At 39.7% G+C, this 19,864-nt stretch overlaps 1 protein-coding gene across 2 annotated transcripts in view; it reads right to left on the bottom strand.

Moving 5' to 3' along the window:
- Positions 1-19,864, bottom strand: part of mntb (MAX network transcriptional repressor b) — a 23,198-nt gene extending 3,334 nt beyond the window's left edge. Inside the window, exons 1-5 of one of the 2 annotated variants that reach the window (XM_077195698.1) lie at positions 19,289-19,580; positions 14,002-14,683; positions 11,073-11,114; positions 10,648-10,759; positions 1,765-1,957 (exon numbers count right to left, since the gene is read on the bottom strand). In XM_077195698.1, the coding sequence (XP_077051813.1) occupies positions 1,765-1,957; positions 10,648-10,759; positions 11,073-11,114; positions 14,002-14,683; positions 19,289-19,361 (1,102 nt within the window). In that variant the 5' untranslated portion in view covers positions 19,362-19,580. Of the gene's footprint in view, positions 1-1,764; positions 1,958-10,647; positions 10,760-11,072; positions 11,115-14,001; positions 14,684-19,288 lie in introns of both variants that reach the window. The other variant, XM_077195699.1, reaches the window with a different exon arrangement.

Here is a 19,864-nt window from a genome sequence, read left to right as displayed (position 1 = left end):
ATTTGAAATGTTTTAATATATTAATAACTTTTTAATATTTTGTATATGCATTTTTATTTAATTCTACGGGTCTGTTTCTGTTGCAAGACTTTTGCAATGATACAAAATATCACTGCTTGTGAAATCATATATTAACAACTGCATTCCTGTCTTCACTGATCCACTACAATTTGCATATAGATCAAATAGAGCTGTGGACGATGCTGTAACTTTGGTCTTACATACTGCACTTCAACATCTAGAGGGTAGGGATACGTATGTCAGGATGCTGTTTGTTGTCTATAAGAGTGCCTTCAATACCATCATACCTTCTATTTTGATATCTAAGCTGTTAGACGTGGGCCTCTGTAATTCCATCTGCAGGTGGATACAGGACTTTCTAACAGGCCGTCCTCAGACAGTTAGAGTAGGCACTACATACTCAGCCTCTATAGTGTTAAATATCGGAGCACCTCAAGGTTGCTGTCTTAGTCCTCTATTATATAGTCTGTACACCTATGACTGTATTGCAAAACATCCCACAAATAGTATTGTGAAATTTGCAAACGATACTACTGTGGTAGGACAGATTGACAGCAATAATGAAAGTCCCTATAGGGATGATGTGAGTAATTTGATCATGTGGTGCCAAAGAAATAATCTGTCCCTTAATGTGGGGAAAACTAAGGAGGTCATCATAGATTTTACAAGAAATAAACCCACACATGCACCTGTCTACATTAATAACTCTGCAGTTGAAATTGTTAATACCTTTAAGTTTTTAGGCATCCACATTTCAGACTCTCTTTTATGGTCTTCTCGTATCACTTATACCATTAAGAAGGCACATCAGAGGCTTTATTTCTTGAGGTGTCTCAAGAAAATGTGGTATGTAATTTTTACCGCTGTACTATTGAGAGTATATTGACAGGTAATATTACAGTGTGGTTTGAACGTTCTTTTGAACTTTCTATTCAACAAAGAATCCTGACAAAAGTATAAAGGTTTCCACAAAAATAAAGCAGCAGAACAGTAAGTTCTTCAAAATTCAGAAATGTTTCTTGAGCTGCAAATCAGCATATTAGCATGATATCTGAAGGATCTTGTGACAGTTGCTGCATTTACATGGATTGTAATCGGACAACTAGCTCAGTCGGAATAAAAAAAATCAAATCACATGTAACCACGTCAATCGGAATGAACTGGCCAAATCCAATTATTATTTCATTCGGATTGTAAGGGGTGGTTTAAACCTTTTCTAATCCGACCGAGAGGACATATAAACACTTGATCAGACTGAAAACTGAAACTGTTGTTGAATGAAGTGTCATAAATGACTAATGTCATTTTAAAAATTTTCCATCCCCTCATCGTGTTTGAAGTGGAGGAATCTCATCCACAGACGCCTTATTTGGGCGCAGGAATGGCGTTTTTACTGCTTGATAAATATAAGCAGCACGGCACACTGGTTCATGTGCTTGTCGTCTCTTAATCAGGACCCGAAAAAAGATAAATATCTTGTCTGCTCGAAAACAAACTAAAGCAGCAATTTAAGAGAATAGTATGCGCAAACAGCAGGAAACTAAAAAAATCTATTCCGATTTGAAGCTTGTGTCATATAAACCCGCACATCAACCCGATCACTTTATTTAACGTTCCTGTAAACGCTACGTTCGGATTCATCTATCGGAATGAATTTATTCCAATTGAAACAAAAGGTTTCCATGTAAACGTAGCTACTGATCTACCACCAGCTACCATCGCAGGAATAAAGTGTGATAGTACCTGATGCTGTTGATGTGGAGGCCTGATCATCTTCCGGTTGGACAGTTTGTCGGAGTATCCTGTCGATCTCGATGACGTCTATACACTGGCTCAACTCGTTCTTCAGCTCCGCGAGTCTCTGCTGAGTGGCGATCTTCTCCCGCGCCAAACGCTCCATCTCGTGCTCGTACTCCTTTTCTTTACGCTTCAATGTCTGAAAGAAACATGACATATTAGTCACTTTAATACTCTCATGAATCATATTTATTCATTGTACAGAAACGTATCATACCTTAATCAAACGCATTTTCATTTCAGTATGACACTTTTCTTAAATCAGCTGACAAACATGTTTTTAACAATTAACTGATGTCTGAACTTTAGAACAAGCATTTTCTATTTTGAAATATTTCTGTGAATATTCATGCCGAATAAATGGAAACACACTGGTCATTGGCCACCTTACTCTAGATATTAATCCATCCCACAACCCTACTCTACAAGAAGTGCCATGGGATTATTAATGGGTAAGACCTTCGTTCATCTTCGGAAAACAAATTAAGATATTTTTGATTAAATCTGAGAGCTGGATCACTCCTCTATAGGCTTCTAAGGGATTGAAACTTGCCAGCCCCGAAAAGTTATTAAAGACATCGTTAAAATAGTCCAAATGACTACAGTGGCTCAATCTTAAGTTTATCAAACGACGAGAATAATTTTTGTGCGCAAAACCCCCCCAAAATAACGACTTTATTTCAACTATTCATTTCCTTCTCTGTGGGCCTTGAGTCAGTTCACTAGTGTAATAGCGTAAGCTTCTGTTGTTGTACGTCACACGCATCACACACACGACCAGCGTCGGCCAATAGTGAGCCTACGTGTGACGTAGCACTACGCAATCACACTACGTTAACTGACTCGAGGCCCACAGAGAAGGAAATGAATAGTTGAAATAAAGTCAATATTTTTGTTTTTTTTGCGCACAAAAACTATTCTCGTCGCTTGATAAACTTAAGATTGAGCCACTGTAGTCACTTGGACTATTTTAACGAAGTCTTTAATAACTTTTCGGGGAACAAGTTTCAATCCCTTAGAAGCCTATGGAGGAGTGATCCAGCTCTCAGATTTCATCAAAAATGAGGGTTAGTAAATACTGACAGAATTTTCATTTTTGGGTGAAAATTTAACACCCTTAAATGTATATAATGTATATATATATACACATTTAAGGCCCTGATCAAGCAAAACATTCTTGCCATTTCCAGGCATCGTACTTTAACGAACTCCTCCTAGAGTTTTAATCAGGTCATCTTCAAATTTGGTGGGTGTAATCATAAGGCCTTTGCGATGCTGAATTGCAAAGATCTTGAGTTTTCGTCAAAGAGCGTGTCCTCGGCGGCCTGACAAATCCCGATGTTTCGCTGTGAAACCAGAACTTCTGCCCCAAACTTCACACGTTTGATAAGAGTTCTGTCCTGAATGCCCCTATTCAGTTATAGTCATAGCATCATCTGCTGGCAACAGGAAGTGACGTTTAACACTGTGATGCGCTATTAGTGACATACTAATATATGCCATTACATCTACATGACAAAATTTAGCGATAGTCATGACGCCACCAGCTGGCAGCAGGAAGTGTGGCAAATACAAATGAATTTGACATAGTTGTCCTTTATTTACCTACTTAAATGCATTTTGCCCACCATGCTCTGTTTCCCTTTCATCACAAACTTTTTATAGTTTTAATTTTAGTGAACTATGATAACCTTGGAAGGAAAGCCCAGTGAAGTCCACTTTGGATGGATGAAATGCACCTTAGATGTCAAAATAATTCCAAGGTGAACCTTTTTAAAACAGCAACAGTTTGAAGCCATAAGAGAGGAATAAAAGGAAGGGATGTGGCAGTCACACAGGCAAACGGTTTGACCCACTTTTTGTGTTAAGTCATCTGACCACGGGTCATCAAACCAGGCCAACGGGAACAAATTGTTTAGATATTTAAACATTTGAAGAGGAACAGGTATGTCCATCCGCATTCAAGAAACTGTGCGTAAGAGAGGCCGGCTGTGCAAGAGCAGAACTGCTCCGTGACCTCATATTCAACATATGTGCTCGTACGATTTTAGGAAACAAACCGTCCACAGAGAAAAGCAGTTTAACACAGCCCGCCCCATCTGTCAAAGACCCCACATGCTCCGGGGAGCATGTGACAGCTCCGACACGCTCACATCACTCAGTTTCCTCCATCCCTCCCTCACCTATGCTCTGCCAAAGAAACTGTGACACAACATGGACATTTTGGCTCCCAATTAGAAGGAGCCCTGTAGAGTCACAGAGGACTGCAGTATACAGAGGAACAGAGCATGTGTCTGTGTGCTGAAGAATAAAGAGCAGCGAGACACTGAGCGAGCATGCAGAGAGTGATTGTGCAGAGGTGGATGGTGGTTTCGTGCGTGTCTGGGATTATATAACCCACTGATACAGTATAAGGGAATGTGACTGGTGCAGTAGGTTTAGAGCACAGGCAGAGAGAGAGAGAGAGAGAGGGAGAGAGAGGCAGAGAGAGGCAGAGAGAGAGAGAGAGAGAGAGAGAGGCAGAGAGGCAGAGAGAGGCAGAGAGAGAGAGAGAGAGAGGCAGAGAGGCAGAGAGAGAGAGAGAGAGGCAGAGAGAGAGAGAGAGGCAGAGAGAGAGAGAGAGAGGCAGAGAGAGAGAGAGAGAGAGAGAGAGAGAGAGAGAGAGAGAGACACTGTCCTAGTGAAGCCTGATCCAGGATTAGTCAGATTGGACTGTCTGGCCCTAAACCCCCTTCACACAGCGGGCCAACACACACACAAACAGACACACACTCACTCACTCACACTCTCTCTCTCTCTCCCACACACACACACACACACACACACAAACACAAACACACTCTCTCTCTCTTTCACACACACACACACACACACACACACATATATATATAAACTCTCTCTCACACACACACACTTTATTCCAGTCTTCAGTGTCACATGATCCTTCAGAAATCATTCCAAAATGCTGTTATGCTGCTCAAGAAATATTTATTATTATCACCAATGTTGAAAATATCATCAATGCTGCTGAACATTTTTGTGGAAACCATGAAACATTTTTTGATTAAATGTAAGTTCAAAATAATGGCATTTATTTGAAATAGAAATCTTTCATAACATTATAAATGATCAATTGAATGAATGCGTCCTCGCTCAATAAAAGCATTCAATTCATTAAAAAAAATCGTACTGATACTGAACGTTAGTAATATATAATTAATTAAATATCCAATATCTACTGATACCAATAAATGAGAAAAAAAATCGAATATCGGTAACTGATATTTTGCAGTGTAATATATTTTGTCTCAAAGTGGATTTTAGAGTTTGCTTGTAATCATTATATGAATGTTAAAACATTGGGGTGTTTTGTGGACTGAACTGAACTAAATACTGCTGGAATAGATGCAAAATTGCACTCTAAACGAACAAATAGAACGAACAACAAATAAGAATGACGACAAAAATACCAGCAGTTACACAAAACCAACATTACAAGAGCCGTCATGATGGTCATTAGAAAAGTGACACTTGAGCTGGTGATGAAGCAGTGCTGCTGATACTGATACATCAACTCAAATCCTGATGTGCGCCGACTAGACATCCCTATGGACTAGATATTCAGGTCCCACTGGATATCACCACGGCAACAGCTGGAACCCGCTATGGTCTCCTTGGCAACAGAGGAGGGAAGGAGCAGCGTGGTGATGAGGAGAAGGTGATAGAGAGGCAAGGGCTAATGCGATTGGCTCACATCGACCTCTAGTGTTTTACAGTCCGATGGCTCTCGCACTCCCTCCCCTCCTTTCACATCTTCATGCTCCTCTTCCTTCGTGATTAGAAACACTCTCACCTGCTCCTCAACACTCGCTGTCATCACGTATTGTTTGAAGAAGAGATCGCCACATTACAAGTGAGCGCTTAAGTAACATCCAAACAATGAATTTTCAGCATCATCCCTCCAGTCTTCAGTGTCGCATGATCCTTCAGAAATCATTCTGAAATGCTGATTTATTATCAATGTTGGAAACAGTTGTGCTGCTTAATATTTTTTATAACCTGATACTTTTTTCAGGATTCATTGATGAATAAAAAGTTTTAAAAAAAGAACAGCATTTATTCAAAATAGAAATCTTTTGTAACAATATACGCTACCATTCAAAAGTTTGGGTTCAGTATTTTTTCTTTCTTTAAAAAAAAAAGAAAGAATTACTTTTATTCAGAAAGGATGTTCAATTGTTCATTGTTAAATATGGTTAGAAAAGATTTCTATTTTGAATAAATGCTGTTCTTTTTTACTTTTTATTCATCAAGGAATCCTGAAAAACTCCAAACCAACACTGACGGGACCAGAACATCATGGCATTGCACCTGTGATCTGATCATGTAATTTGTAATATCTTGTTTGAAAATTCAACACTCCTGTCCCTGTAATATTACACTATAACCAGTAGGCGTAAAAGAAGAGCGCTACGCCTGGTTAAACCCGCAGAAAGCATTTGACTGCATCCAGATCTCAATCTACAGACAGAGGAACCCTGCTGTTCCCTGACCACCAGTCTCCTTGGTTACAACGATTCACAGGACAGAAAACAAACACGCAAGGCCACCGACTCAAACAATGGAGCGTAACCTACTTCTACGGACGCATGCCAAACAACACGCATCACATCCGTAATGAAACAGTCAATCAAGACGCGTTGTTTCATTTAAAACGCCTTGTGTGGGTCTGGCTTGCTAGGGTTGCCAGGTTTGTAATAAAACCAGCCCAAATGCTATTCAAAACCCGCCCAATAACGGCCAAAACGAGCCCAATCACATTCCGGGGTGTGTGGTCGCTTCCATAGATGTCATATGATGTCTATGGTCGCTTCACCCGCAGATTAAAAAACAACTCGCACCGACAGTGTAAAAGCATGTGTAAAATTAACCAAATTAAGCGGGGAATCGGCAGACTTGGCAACACCTCTGAGCACGCTGAGGGAGAGGCGAGGAGGACAGCAGCTGACGTCACCGGGCTCGCGCTCGCCATGTGCTCATGTCTCACGTGGACGAGAGAGAGAGAGAGAGAGAGAGAGAGAGAGAGAGAGAGAGAGAGAGAGAGAGAGAGAGAGAGAGAGAGAGAAAACAGCGCTTGCGGATGAGAGTAGCGTGCAAGTGGGCGGGCACACTCCCTCGCTTGTGCTTATTGTGTCTTTATACCCATCGCCGGCTTCAGTTTTATAGCTTTTCAGATCATGTTAACTCGGGTATATCATTCATTAACAGGTCACCTTCCCGCCCACGCCATTATATTAATTGTAATGGCTGCAGTCTGCAAATGAAATGATGGAGTGTGACCTTGGCGCTTTTATGTCAGCTGTATCCACTTCAGTCTTAATGTTCTGATCCGGGCAAAATTATATGCACTTTAGCACCTTAACAAAGGGAAATATAATGTTTTGTTTGACCCACATTCTGTGACTGACAATCAAACTTAATTTGAATGTTTTGTAAAATAAAAATAAATCAAGGATTTTATCCTCTCAGGAATCCGAACTGAGATTTAACATTAGATCATCAGGCAATGAACAACCAGATGGATAGAGAAACAGCCAAATGGAAACAAAGTAAGAAAATAACAGGGGAAGAGGGTAAGGAAAAGATATAATGAGCCCACACTGGGAAGAATTCGACCCAGGATGTTTTGGCAGATGCACATGACACCATTCTGCCAGTAAAGTATGTGCAGAGAAGTGGATGTGGGTGGGAGGGTGAGAACAAGAGGATAAGGAGGAAACGGTCTACAAATCCCCATCTTGTGACCTATTCCCAACACGTTTTACAATTACAAGTTATTAGTTAGCATACAATATGCTTTAGGCTTAAACTATTTTATGAATTCAAGTTGACGTCAAACTTGTTTTAATTTAGGTCAGAGGAAAAACAGTCACGATCAAAACTCCATCATCACATTTAAACATTAACTTTTACAAGCAGACATAACAGTCCACATCGGTTATCCTGCAAATGGCATAAGGCTCGATGTGTGTTTCTAGGTGAACCTCATAAAAACATGACTGGTTCATCAAACATAATATATATATATATATATACAGGTCCTTTTCAAAAAATTAGCATATTGTGATAAAGTTCATTATTTTCCATAATGTAATGATAAAAATTAAACTTTCATATATTTTAGATTCATTGCACACCAACTGAAATATTTCAGGTCTTTTATTGTTTTAATACTGATGATTTTGGCATACAGCTCATGAAAACCCAAAATTCCTGTCTCAAAAAATTAGCATATTTCATCCGACCAATAAAAGAAGTGTTTTTAATACAAAAAAAAAGTCAACCTTCAAATAATTATGTTCAGTTATGCACCCAATAGTCAATACTTGGTCGGGAATCCTTTTGCAGAAATGACTGCTTCAATGTGGCGTGGCATGGAGGCAATCAGCCTGTGGCACTGCTGAGGTGTTATGGAGGCCCAGGATGCTTCGATAGCGGCCTTAAGCTCATCCAGAGTGTTGGGTCTTGCGTCTCTCAACTTTCTCTTCACAATATCCCACAGATTCTCTATGGGGTTCAGGTCAGGAGAGTTGGCAGGCCAATTGAGCACAGTAATACCATGGTCAGTAAACCATTTACCAGTGGTTTTGGCACTGTGAGCAGGTGCCAGGTCGTGCTGAAAAATGAAATCTTCATCTCCATAAAGCTTTTCAGCAGATGGAAGCATGAAGTGCTCCAAAATCTCCTGATAGCTAGCTGCATTGACCCTGCCCTTGATAAAACACAGTGCACCAACACCAGCAGCTGACATGGCACCCCAGACCATCACTGACTGTGGGTACTTGACACTGGACTTCAGGCATTTTGGCATTTCCTTCTCCCCAGTCTTCCTCCAGACTCTGGCACCTTGATTTCCGAATGACATGCAAAACTGAGCAACAGTCCAGTGCTGCTTCTCTGTAGCCCAGGTCAGGCGCTTCTGCCGCTGTTTCTGGTTCAAAAGTGGCTTGACCTGGGGAATGCGGCACCTGTAGCCCATTTCCTGCACACGCCTGTGCACGGTGGCTCTGGATGTTTCTACTCCAGACTCAGTCCACTGCTTCCGCAGGTCCCCCAAGGTCTGGAATCGGTCCTTCTCCACAATCTTCCTCAGGGTCCGGTCACCTCTTCTGGTTGTGCAGCGTTTTTTGCCACACTTTTTCCTTTTCACAGACTTCCCACTGAGGTGCCTTGATACAGCACTCTGGGAACAGCCTATTTGTTCAGAAATTTCTTTCTGTCTTACCCTCTTGCTTGAGGGTGTCAATGATGGCCTTCTGGACAGCAGTCAGGTCGCCAGTCTTACCCATGATTGCGGTTTTGAGTAATGAAACAGGCTGGGAGTTTTTAAAAGCCTCAAGAATCTTTTGTAGGTGTTTAGAGTTAATTAGTTGATTCAGATGATTAGGTTAATAGCTTGTTTAGAGACCCTTTTCATGATATGCTAATTTTTTGAGACAGGAATTTTGGGTTTTCATGAGCTGTATGCCAAAATCATCAGTATTAAAACAATAAAAGACCTGAAATATTTCAGTTGGTGTGCAATGAATCTAAAATATATGAAAGTTTAATTTTTATCATTACATTATGGAAAATAATGAACTTTATCACAATATGCTAATTTTTTGAGAAGGACCTGTATATTTATTTTTTTAGGGCTGTCAAGTGATTGAATATTTTAATCTACTTAATTACATGATATGCCGATTAATTAGCCTCATTAATTGCAGATTAAATTTGGCTGAGATAATCCCCAAAAGATAGTCGTCATGTTAAATGAGAAAAGTATTGAATATATATTACAAAAAGTAGCTTTAGAAAGGCATTTTTTATTTGATTCAACATAGAATTTATTACACTTTTAGGCTACAACGCCCATGATATTTTTCTCAGAAACTGCATCTGAATTGGTATTTAGATATATTTACAGAGCAAAACACATTTGTTTAGCAACATTCTTCAAAATGTCTTTTATGTTCCGCAAATGAAAGAAAGTCATGCAGGTTTGAAATGACATGAGGGTGAATTGTAAAATGATTTTAATACTCTAAATAAGAAACTAAAACTGCCAGTAGGTGGAGGTAAATGTCTAAATGAGTAAGTCATTCATACAATTAAATTCGTTCACACGTCATAAATAAAGTAAATGGCTCTTTTTATGAATGGGCCATTGAATCATTGGTTCACCCGATTGATTCACTCAAACGCGGATTCATTCAGTAATGAAACACCGCTGTGTGTTGCTCGGAGACTCGCAACAGTTCTGCCATGGCTTTATAGGCAATATTTTCGTTGGCAAAATTTAGCAACAACAAAAAATATTCTGTCTAAAATATACCACAATATTAACTGACTTTAAATCAATGTCACATTTGTACTCGTGCGATTAGCGCGATATTGCATGTTGTCGTTGGATGTGGAATATTGCTTATCTATATTATATATCCCATATGACACAAATGAGAGAACATTTTTGCCCTGATTTCTTGAATTTTAGGGCTATTTATAACTGCACTCTATAGGCTCCATCAGGCAGTGAGTTGTTGCCCTGCATCATGTTCGTAACCAATCAAATAAATGAATGTAAAATAACCTACATATGGCTGGGACGGAGCGGGTGCGGTAAATCATTTTAATCGCGTTATTTATCCCATAATTAATTTAATTAACGTGTTAAATTGACAGCCCTAATATATATATATATATATATACACACACACACACCTTATGTTGAATGCACATAAAATACTTGTTTTATAGCACACACATTCAATCCCATCCTTGACTTACCTGGATGTAGCGGAGGGCACTCCTCAGGACACTCAAATTGGAAGTTTTCTTTTCATCCACATTAGGAACGTTCTTCTTGAGGGTGTCAAAACATTCTTTTAGATGTGCTCGTCTGTGACAGAAAGAAAAGCACTAATCATTTTTTTTTGTGCAAAGCAACTGAGTGTTTTAACAGATGTTGACGCGAAGCAATTTGGTGATGCAAGTATCAGCAATGAGGTTACTAGTAGTGCAAAGGCCTTCAAGCCAATACAACAAATAGTGCACTAATTGCAAATCGGCCAAAGGTTAATGTATCTGTGGTCAGTCCTGCAACCAAGCAACTTACATTAAGGCGACTGCACCTCAAACTCATTGAGTTCATATGCTCCGCTTCCGTTTGTCGAAATGAATAAACACAAAAATGTAAACAGAAGTTCACCCACCTGTTCTTTTCCAGCTTGTTGTGAACTTCTCGAGTTCCAGCTCTGCAGGGAAAATATTAAATACGTTTCTACGCTGCATGTAAACTTTCATAAATCAACCCATTACATTTCATATCATGGTCTCTTGCACGTGTGTACAAATAAGTACTTCACTGCAAAAAAAAAAAGTCTGTCATCGCTCACCCTCATGTCGTTTCAAACACTTTTTTCTTCCAGGGAACACAAAGGATTGTTCATGCAGCTCTGACACTAGCCAGGGGTTGGTCAAGCCCCAAAAACAAAATATATAAAGGTGATCCTTAAGTGTCTTCTGATGCCAAATCATAGCTTCATGTGAACAACAGGGCAAACCTTCACTGAAAATCTTTCCCTCATCGGCACATATGTGAGTCAGGGATTAATTGCAAAGTTTAACCATCATAGAGTGACAGTTTATCATTTGCACATGTTTTGTCTCCACATTCAAGCATCATTCACCATTCCAGCGCAAGAAGAGGCAAAAGAGAACTCAATTCGGTTTTCACGTGGTGTTATTTGTGCGCACAGCCACACACACACACACACACTCATGCATTTCCTCACCGATCAGGGGTCATCAAGTAAGGAATAATTTAGGACCAGCCGGTTGAATTATTAAAAAATAATGCACACCCGAGGTGTAACATTACTGTAGCATTACCACCTCGGTATGCATCATTTTTCTAATAATTCAACGGCCCGTCGTCAATTATACCTTACTTGATGAGCCCTGATCAGTGGCAAAATACATGAATGTGTTTGGCATTGAAACAAGATGAAAAAGATTTAAGTGCTGCAACAGATTTTTTTCTGTGATCTCAACGAATAATAAAAACATACTCATATTTCATTGTTTCTCACATGACACTATCATTAGCCTTCAGAATATAGTGGAGGCAGTTTGGGAGCCAGAGGGGTGTCGGGGTCCACTGGACACCCCTGACATATGATTGGCCACCCTGGGTGCCACCCCAAAATTAAAAGAAGCATTTATTTTGATGTGTGGCGGAGCGGCACACTGTTAGGCCGCGGTCACACTAGACTTTGAGAATGAAAATTTTCTTCGGACACGGCAATGGGCGTGACATGACGCCCTGCAGCGTCTTATTTTATAAACATGAATTAAACATATAACAAATTGCAATACATTCAAAATGTAAAAAATACAATCTACCCGACCTTACTGCAAAAAAATTGTGCTTTTGACCCGAGGGGTGAAGCCATGACATATCGATCTTCTACTGGTCACATGTCTTCACGTGACGCGAATTCGCAGGTCAGAGTTCACCAAACTTGTGAAGTGCGAAACTTTTCGCATGAGCTTTGCGTTTACGGTCTGAGGCATTCGCATGCATATGAATGGAAGTCAATGGAAACAAAAGTGTAGTGTGAGTGACTGCCACTTTAATGTATTAATGCTGAATAGTAAGAGGATATTAACGTTAGTTAAAAGATTAAAAGAACAGAAGAATAAGAATAAACCGTGCTATGGGAACGCGTCGGTGTGCATCACATCCGATTAGACCGAGTTAAAGGTTTACCATAGGGTTTAGGTTTCCTGAAACTTATTTACGAATTTGAGTCACCGTGCAAGTTAACTTTTGCTCCATTAACAGACAGTTAATCAGATAAGAGAAATAAGAGTGTTCCAAATATAGCCAACCATACATTATGTTCACATCTGTGCTAGTAATGTCACAGTGTCGTACTCGGAAGGTTTAGCTAATGTGGGGTAATGTGAATGTGAAGTTACACTTTTGGACCACACACTTCTATTTCTCATCTGCAATTGTGCGATTCATTCATGCTTTTTGATTAGGCAGTTACATACATTTTCTTTCATGTTCTACAGACCCCCTGAAGTAGCCTTGGACACCCCATGTATAAAAACTAATTTTATTGTGCTTTTCTTCCAAATATCACTTCACAGAATAAATAAAGTCATTTGGGTTTGGAATGACATGAGGGTGAGTAAACGATGAAATCAGAAATCACAAATGCAGTTTGCATCCTGCAAACACAAAGCATGACCTGAGGGGCAGCGTTACTTCTGGGTCAACGTACAGGACAGCATCCTACTTTTCAAAAGTGCAATCTCCCAACAAAATAGCCAACCCAGTTCCATTCAGTTATGATTACATGATGTGTGACTACAATTTAATCTCAACTGCTTGGAAAAACCTCTTCAGCTTTCTTGTAGGGCTGCAGGAATAATCGAAATCAAACAGAAATCGCGAAATGGCTTGGTGCAAAATTCTGCGGTTTTCTGTAAAAATAAAAGTAAATTCTAAAAAATAAAATCTATTATATTATATGATTTTTGTTAAATAATTTTCTTATTTTATTAATATAACATAGTATATTAGTAATAGTTCATATTTCTTATTTTGATGTTATTCAGTATTTTGTATTTTGTAATAATAATGATTCTGATTATTATAGTTATTATTTTATAGCCATATTGATATATAAACAAACACACACACATTATATATATATATATATATATATATATATATATATATATATATATATATATATATATATATATATACACACACACATATACACACACTAGTGCTGTCAAATCGATTTATCTTGATCTAACAAAAGTTTTCGTTTGTATATATATTATTTATATGTATGTGTGTGTGTATTTGTTTTCATATGTGAACCAACCATTTTCATATGTGTATATATACATATACTGTATATATAGATAGTAATATATTCGTGTATATATATATATATATATATATATATATATATATATATATTAGATTAAAAAAACGTCAGATGTGATTAATCGCAATTAATATATTTGACAGCACTAATATATACACAGTATATCGAGTTAGATATATATCGTGCCGCTCTACTTTCTTGCATAAAACCACAAAACATGGCTCACCCTCCAGGTCTCCTTTTCCCGTCCAGGTTGCGTGGATCTTCCACAGTGGCTCCATTAGTCCTGGGCGGTTGTCCTGCCTGAACCTGTGCCGGCGCGGGCTGAGGTTGGGGTAGCGCTGGCTGGGGCAGGAGGGTTTGTTGCTGTGGTGGGTGCTGGGCTGTGATGATGGGGGCTGGATACGACTGCAGGAGTGTCTGCGTCTGCAGTGCCTGCAGCTGTTCGGGACCGTTATTCGACGGAGACAAGCTGTTAGTTTCTGTTTTTACATGTGCAATCAAGTGACGATGTTGATGCTGCTGCTGTTGCTGCTGCTGCTGCTGAGGAGGGGAGTGGGCATCTTTGCCATTGGGGCTGAAGAGAGGGGCTGCTTGCGGGGACAGGGCCGTGGCCAAGGAAGTGACCACTGGCATTGGAGAGACCGGGTGAAGGGACGAAGCAGTCTGAATGGGAAGGGCTGCAGGGTTGGCAGAGACCACCGGGATGGGAATGACAGCTATGGGAACAGGTGGCGGGAGGGGAGGGGGCGGGACCGGAGGGTGGTGCTGGTGCTGGCGGTGCGACCCGAGCCGCATGTCTTCTGCCCAGGTCACATGGTTGAGTTGGACAGTCTGGATAACAGGGGCGGAGAGCTTCTGCTCAGCCTCACGGGACAGCAGGGCCTTCTCTCTCTGCTGCTCCTCCTCTGTAGAACAACAACAAAAGAACAAGAAATGTTATGCACAAAAAAAGACAAAATGCAGGCTAAAGACCTTTCTGCTATTTGAGAATAATATACACTTTTTGCCTAACAAGCCTACAGCATTTTAGATTATGGGAGGGGAGGCACTTCCTGTTTGGGAAGTTCTACACAAAAAGACTGAAACAAATCATAAGGGCTGCACTACAAATAAACCGTATCCGTCAGTTTGACTGAATGAGCTGTAAAATGTCCTTTAATGTATATTTTCAGACGTCAGGAGAATAATGTAATGCTTGGTATGTTAATGTGAAATGGTATAACAAGAATATACGTAGCAAGACCTCTTTTCAGTCACTGCATGCTTTTCCTCCTGATTATTTGTTCCCCATTTTTATTCAGCAGTAACAGTGTGAAAACAACAACAACAACAACAACAACATATACTGTGCATTTGCGGTTTGTGCTCCCGATTTACTTCACGATACATCCCATGAATAATTCACTGGAATACACTAAGAATCTCTCATTTTTCTCCCCAAATTCCAGTTTATGAGCATTTTTGATTAAGGCAATGTATGTTACATAAATACTACTGCTGCAGAAATAATCAAGCTCTTGGGGTTATTCTTGTAGTAATTTGAAAATCCTTATTATTGCATAACAAACCTTTTGCTGATTGTTTACAGTTTAACAGAAGTTACTCCCATAATTCAGGAAATGATGCAAACTTTTGGATGCTGTATAAAAAATGCTGACTGGAAACAACCACTGAAGTGAATACAAATTCTAAATGTGCAAAAAATACATATATATATTTTCGCTTGAAATGAACACTTTTTAATTCTGTAAAAATAAACTACAATGAAAACGCATTTACTGAATAAATTCCTAGATGCTCATTGCTCAATAAAAAAACTATCAAGTCATGTGATTAGGGTAAGGGTTAGTAATTTTGATTTCTCACATAAATTAAATTTGCTGCTTGAATGGATTTATTCCAAGTCATTTCAGAAAAATATATCAGAAAAATGTCGATTTCAATTGGACATTAAAAAATTAAACCATGTTGGCCAACCATGATTTGCAATACTTTTGTTCTTGAGACTGTAAGACATTACTTATCTACGCAAGAACAGACTATCACAGTATAATCTAAATATTTTTTTGCTCCAGGTCTTGTATTACGGTTATTAATTTTCCCTATGAAATTCACATTCATATTACCCTAATGTATTTGCCTGGTTCATTAATAGCCTGAAGTAAATGGTCACAGCACAGATTTCAAAAAGTGTTTTTTTAACATGTATTATACAGCTATAATGGTAGTTCTGATTGACTTTTGGGGGATTTCTGTATTTTTTTTTTTTTTTGCAAGAGGAGTAAAAACTAAACTATAGCCACAGCCCACAGCTAATACATATCAGTAGCAATACTAGAAATCAATGTCAATTTAGAGATAAGTAATGGAACTAATTAGTGCTTGTCTAAGCTCTGACTAAAAAGCTCTCAGGACTGTGAAGTAGGCCTATAAAATAATTATGAGAAGCTGCAGGCCAACAGACACAATCCTGTGATTTAATACATAAAAACTGTGTACGCTATTCATCTAGCAGGGCTCAAAGCCTGCAGTGTCCCTATAGTTTCCATTTTAAACAGGAAAAGCCGATGAAGGGCATAGTAATTCATGACTATGTGTCTAAATTGCGTGGGGTATGTGAGCTAGCTGTCCTGAGCGCTCTGTCTCTTTAAGAGAGAAGCCCCAGTAAGAGTCTTGCCTGGTCTCCAGCTCTACACTGACATCACACAGCAGTCTGCAGGAGAAGCCAAGAGCTGCCGTGGGGAATCTGAAGCCGGGCCGCACCATCTGCAGCCTGAAATGCCACCATCACCGGACAATTTCCATGATTGATGGATTGATGATCTATTGTTTAGCCCCGTCGATCCATATTCAGTTGCATCTGAGATGTGACTTCAGATCGTTTTTTGAATTTTTATACGACAGAGAAGGAATTTGGGCTGCGGCCAAGTGGCATTTCCACTGCAAGGACTGGGGCATTTGTGGCCTAATGGTTAGAGAGTCGGACTTGTAACTCAAAGTTTGCAGGTTCGATTCTTAATACCGCCAGGAAACGACTGAGCAAGACACCTAACCCCCAATCCCCAATCGCTCCCCAGGCGCCGGAGTGAATGGCTGAGTGTGTAATAAGAATGTGTGTGTGCACTAACTTGGATGGGTTAAATGACTCGGACAAATTCCGAGTATGGGTCTACTTCGCTTCAGTTCACTGTGCAACTTGTAACCGGCGAATGAAAGCATGCCGCAGACAAAGGGGTGACCTGATGCAAACCCAGGCCCGGCCCAGACCCGGTACACGTGGGATGACACTATATTGCTTGTCTAGGAAGCGTTCTTAAAGTTCAAACCATGATATGCGGGAATCCTCCTGCATCAGCAGAACCGATAATCCTGAGAGTAAAAATCATTCGCAGAATCCCTCAAAAATAAAAGAATTCTGAGATCATGCATATTTCTCCATTATATAACGGGAGAGGAAAAATACTGAGATGTAATTTCCCTTGGTATTTAAATGCATACAAATAAATAAACAGCATAGTAACCAGCAGGAATGGAATCACAAACGCTTCAAGGGCACTCCTGAAGTGAACTGTGTCATTGTGCAAACATTGTACAGCCGGGCTAATAAGCTCTCAACAGCTCATGAATATTTTGCTCTCCATAAGCAGCATGTAAAGCTATTGAGACTTCAGGACACAGATGAGATACTATGACGGTCCGCAGGCTTTAAGAGTGTGTGTTATAAACATGGCATACATTTAGGACTAAGCTGTGTATTTAGGACAAAGGAAGCTTCTAATAAAGTTCCCTCACATCTAGTATACTGGAAACGTTCCATTCTATTTTCACAGGCTAATGCAGACATCATGACCAAATATTCTCAAACAAACTAGACCAGAATAGCGCAAACGATTTTAAGAGGCTTTTTATCAACTGCATGAACTTTACTTGCATTAAAGGAAATGAGCACCTTTATTTTGAGCAATAAAATCAAATGCAAACATGACATTTGATTTAACAACAAACTTATCAACCAAACCTCTGTGTTAACTCAGAGATAAGCAAGTGTGTGCTGGCTGGTAAAGGGCTCTTTTATAATTATGGGCAGCTTGGAAAACATAACCTAAAAATAACAAATAATTAGTCTGGACAACTATTGAGGACCATTCAGGTCTTTAATTCTATATATTAATTTAATTTATGTCTCGAGCAAGTAAAAGCTTAACCAGGTTTGACTGTATTAAAAATGAAAGGAATTTCGCCTTGCTTTTAATACGAATAAAAGTGCTTTTTTTAATAACGTTGGTCAGGAAATGTGGGGGATCATTTGCCTTTCCTTCAACATGAAGCCCCACAAAGAGTCTTTAAAAGAGATGTAATAGGCCACATTTGAGATTGCATGCAATTTTTTACATCTTGTACAAGGTCAAATATTGTGTAACTGTCTACTTAGTTTGTACATTTAAATAGAGCCTTTCAGGAGAAAGACCTTGCAGAGATGTTAAAAAATACACCAAAAACTGCACTTGTTGTTCTGCATATTATTCATCTGTGTACCAAGAAAATCAAACACAGTCTGCAAAGCTGTTACTTGGATGTGCATGTAAAATGCACTTTATATAACTTCTGCATTGAGGGAGGGTGGCGTTGCCCTATTTTCTCCCCAGTTGTGACCTGAGGAGGGGGAGGGGGGGCTGTCTGGCGCGCACGTGGTCGAAGAGGGCGGTCTTTCAGCACGCGGTATTTGCTGTGGGTGTGGCTCTACTGACACGTCACCTCGAGAATGAAACAAAAAGCCCCCCGCTCTGTTTAAAGCGATAAATACATCGCGACTATAATCTTACATGCCCTGCTTTATTGAATATCGCAATACAGTATTCCAACAACAAGCAAAACGAGTTCAATCACGAGCAAGTGTAAAGGGAAAAGTATGCTGGTCTTTAAAGTCATGAGTGAGATAACCACTCAGCAATGTCATTATGTAAAAAAAAAGAACCTTTGGTCTAATGCCACCGCCCAACGCACGCATAAGAAACACGACAGATTAGCTACACTGTTTCAATTGTAGCAACATTTGTAGCTGTATTTTTTTTATTTTACCCAAAAAACATAAGTGCAAAAATGTTTAAATTACGTTGTCTGACAAAATATAACATAAAGAAATAAATAAAAACGACGCCCCGTGTACTGGGGTAAACGTACCCACCCACCGCAGCGCTATTGAGCGAGTATAGTAGCACACTATATATAGCATGGATTTAACCCGGAAACCGAGTGAGCGAAATATGCCCTAGTCACCAAGACTGCACCCTACAAAGAGTGGAAACCCGTGAACATGACCACTGAAAAAGAGCTCTTATTCGCAATAGTAAGAAACTGATTTGCAGGTGGGGTTTGGTCAATGTTGTAGTTATTTATCTTGAAGTGAGCCGGCATGAAAATGCAATTTGCTGGGCAAAATCCCAAACAGTTTATGCGTATCTAATTTATCCTGTAGATCTATGCAATCACCCAGTTCCCCCCCGCCTTACCACGTGTAATCTGTTGTTGCTGGGCTTGCCACTCCAAATACCTGGCCGCTTCCAATAGAGTATCGATACTCATTTTGAATACCGATACAATAGGTTCCCGTTCAAATGTATGCAAGTCCCCGATACAGATATACGTGTTGGCTTAATCACAGTAAAATCCACTGGTTTTCAAAGACAGTCATAAGACATCCAGGGCGCTCCCGAAATTCATCAGGCACACATTACTTCACTGGCAACAAGATGGCGATTGGAGTAACAGAAAACACAACAAGTCGAAAGGCATACCGTCCAGGGTCCGCCCTCGTCGTGCTACTCCTCCCTCATACTACCAGTGATTAAAAAGTAGGGCAGAACACGCTGTCACGATAAGCGATAGGATCGGGAATCCATGATGAACATAACATCGCAAATGAGATCGAAATGTTTATATAAATGATCAAGATTTCGGGATGAGATTTATGACACAATAGATGATGTGTAAATTGGTTTCCGGTCCCTTACTAGAACATAAAAGGAGAAAATAGTATGAAACGTCAATGGATTCCAGTTTCCGGGTTTTCGCGGTAGTCCCACCCT

Source organism: Siphateles boraxobius, unplaced genomic scaffold (genome assembly GCF_051911475.1).
Source record: "Siphateles boraxobius isolate OS27281-9 unplaced genomic scaffold, OSU_SipBor_1 11, whole genome shotgun sequence".
Taxonomy (NCBI): Eukaryota; Metazoa; Chordata; class Actinopteri; order Cypriniformes; family Leuciscidae; genus Siphateles; species Siphateles boraxobius.
The sequence above is the reverse complement of the archived record's forward strand: the minus strand, read 5'-3'. Positions and strand labels throughout refer to the sequence as shown.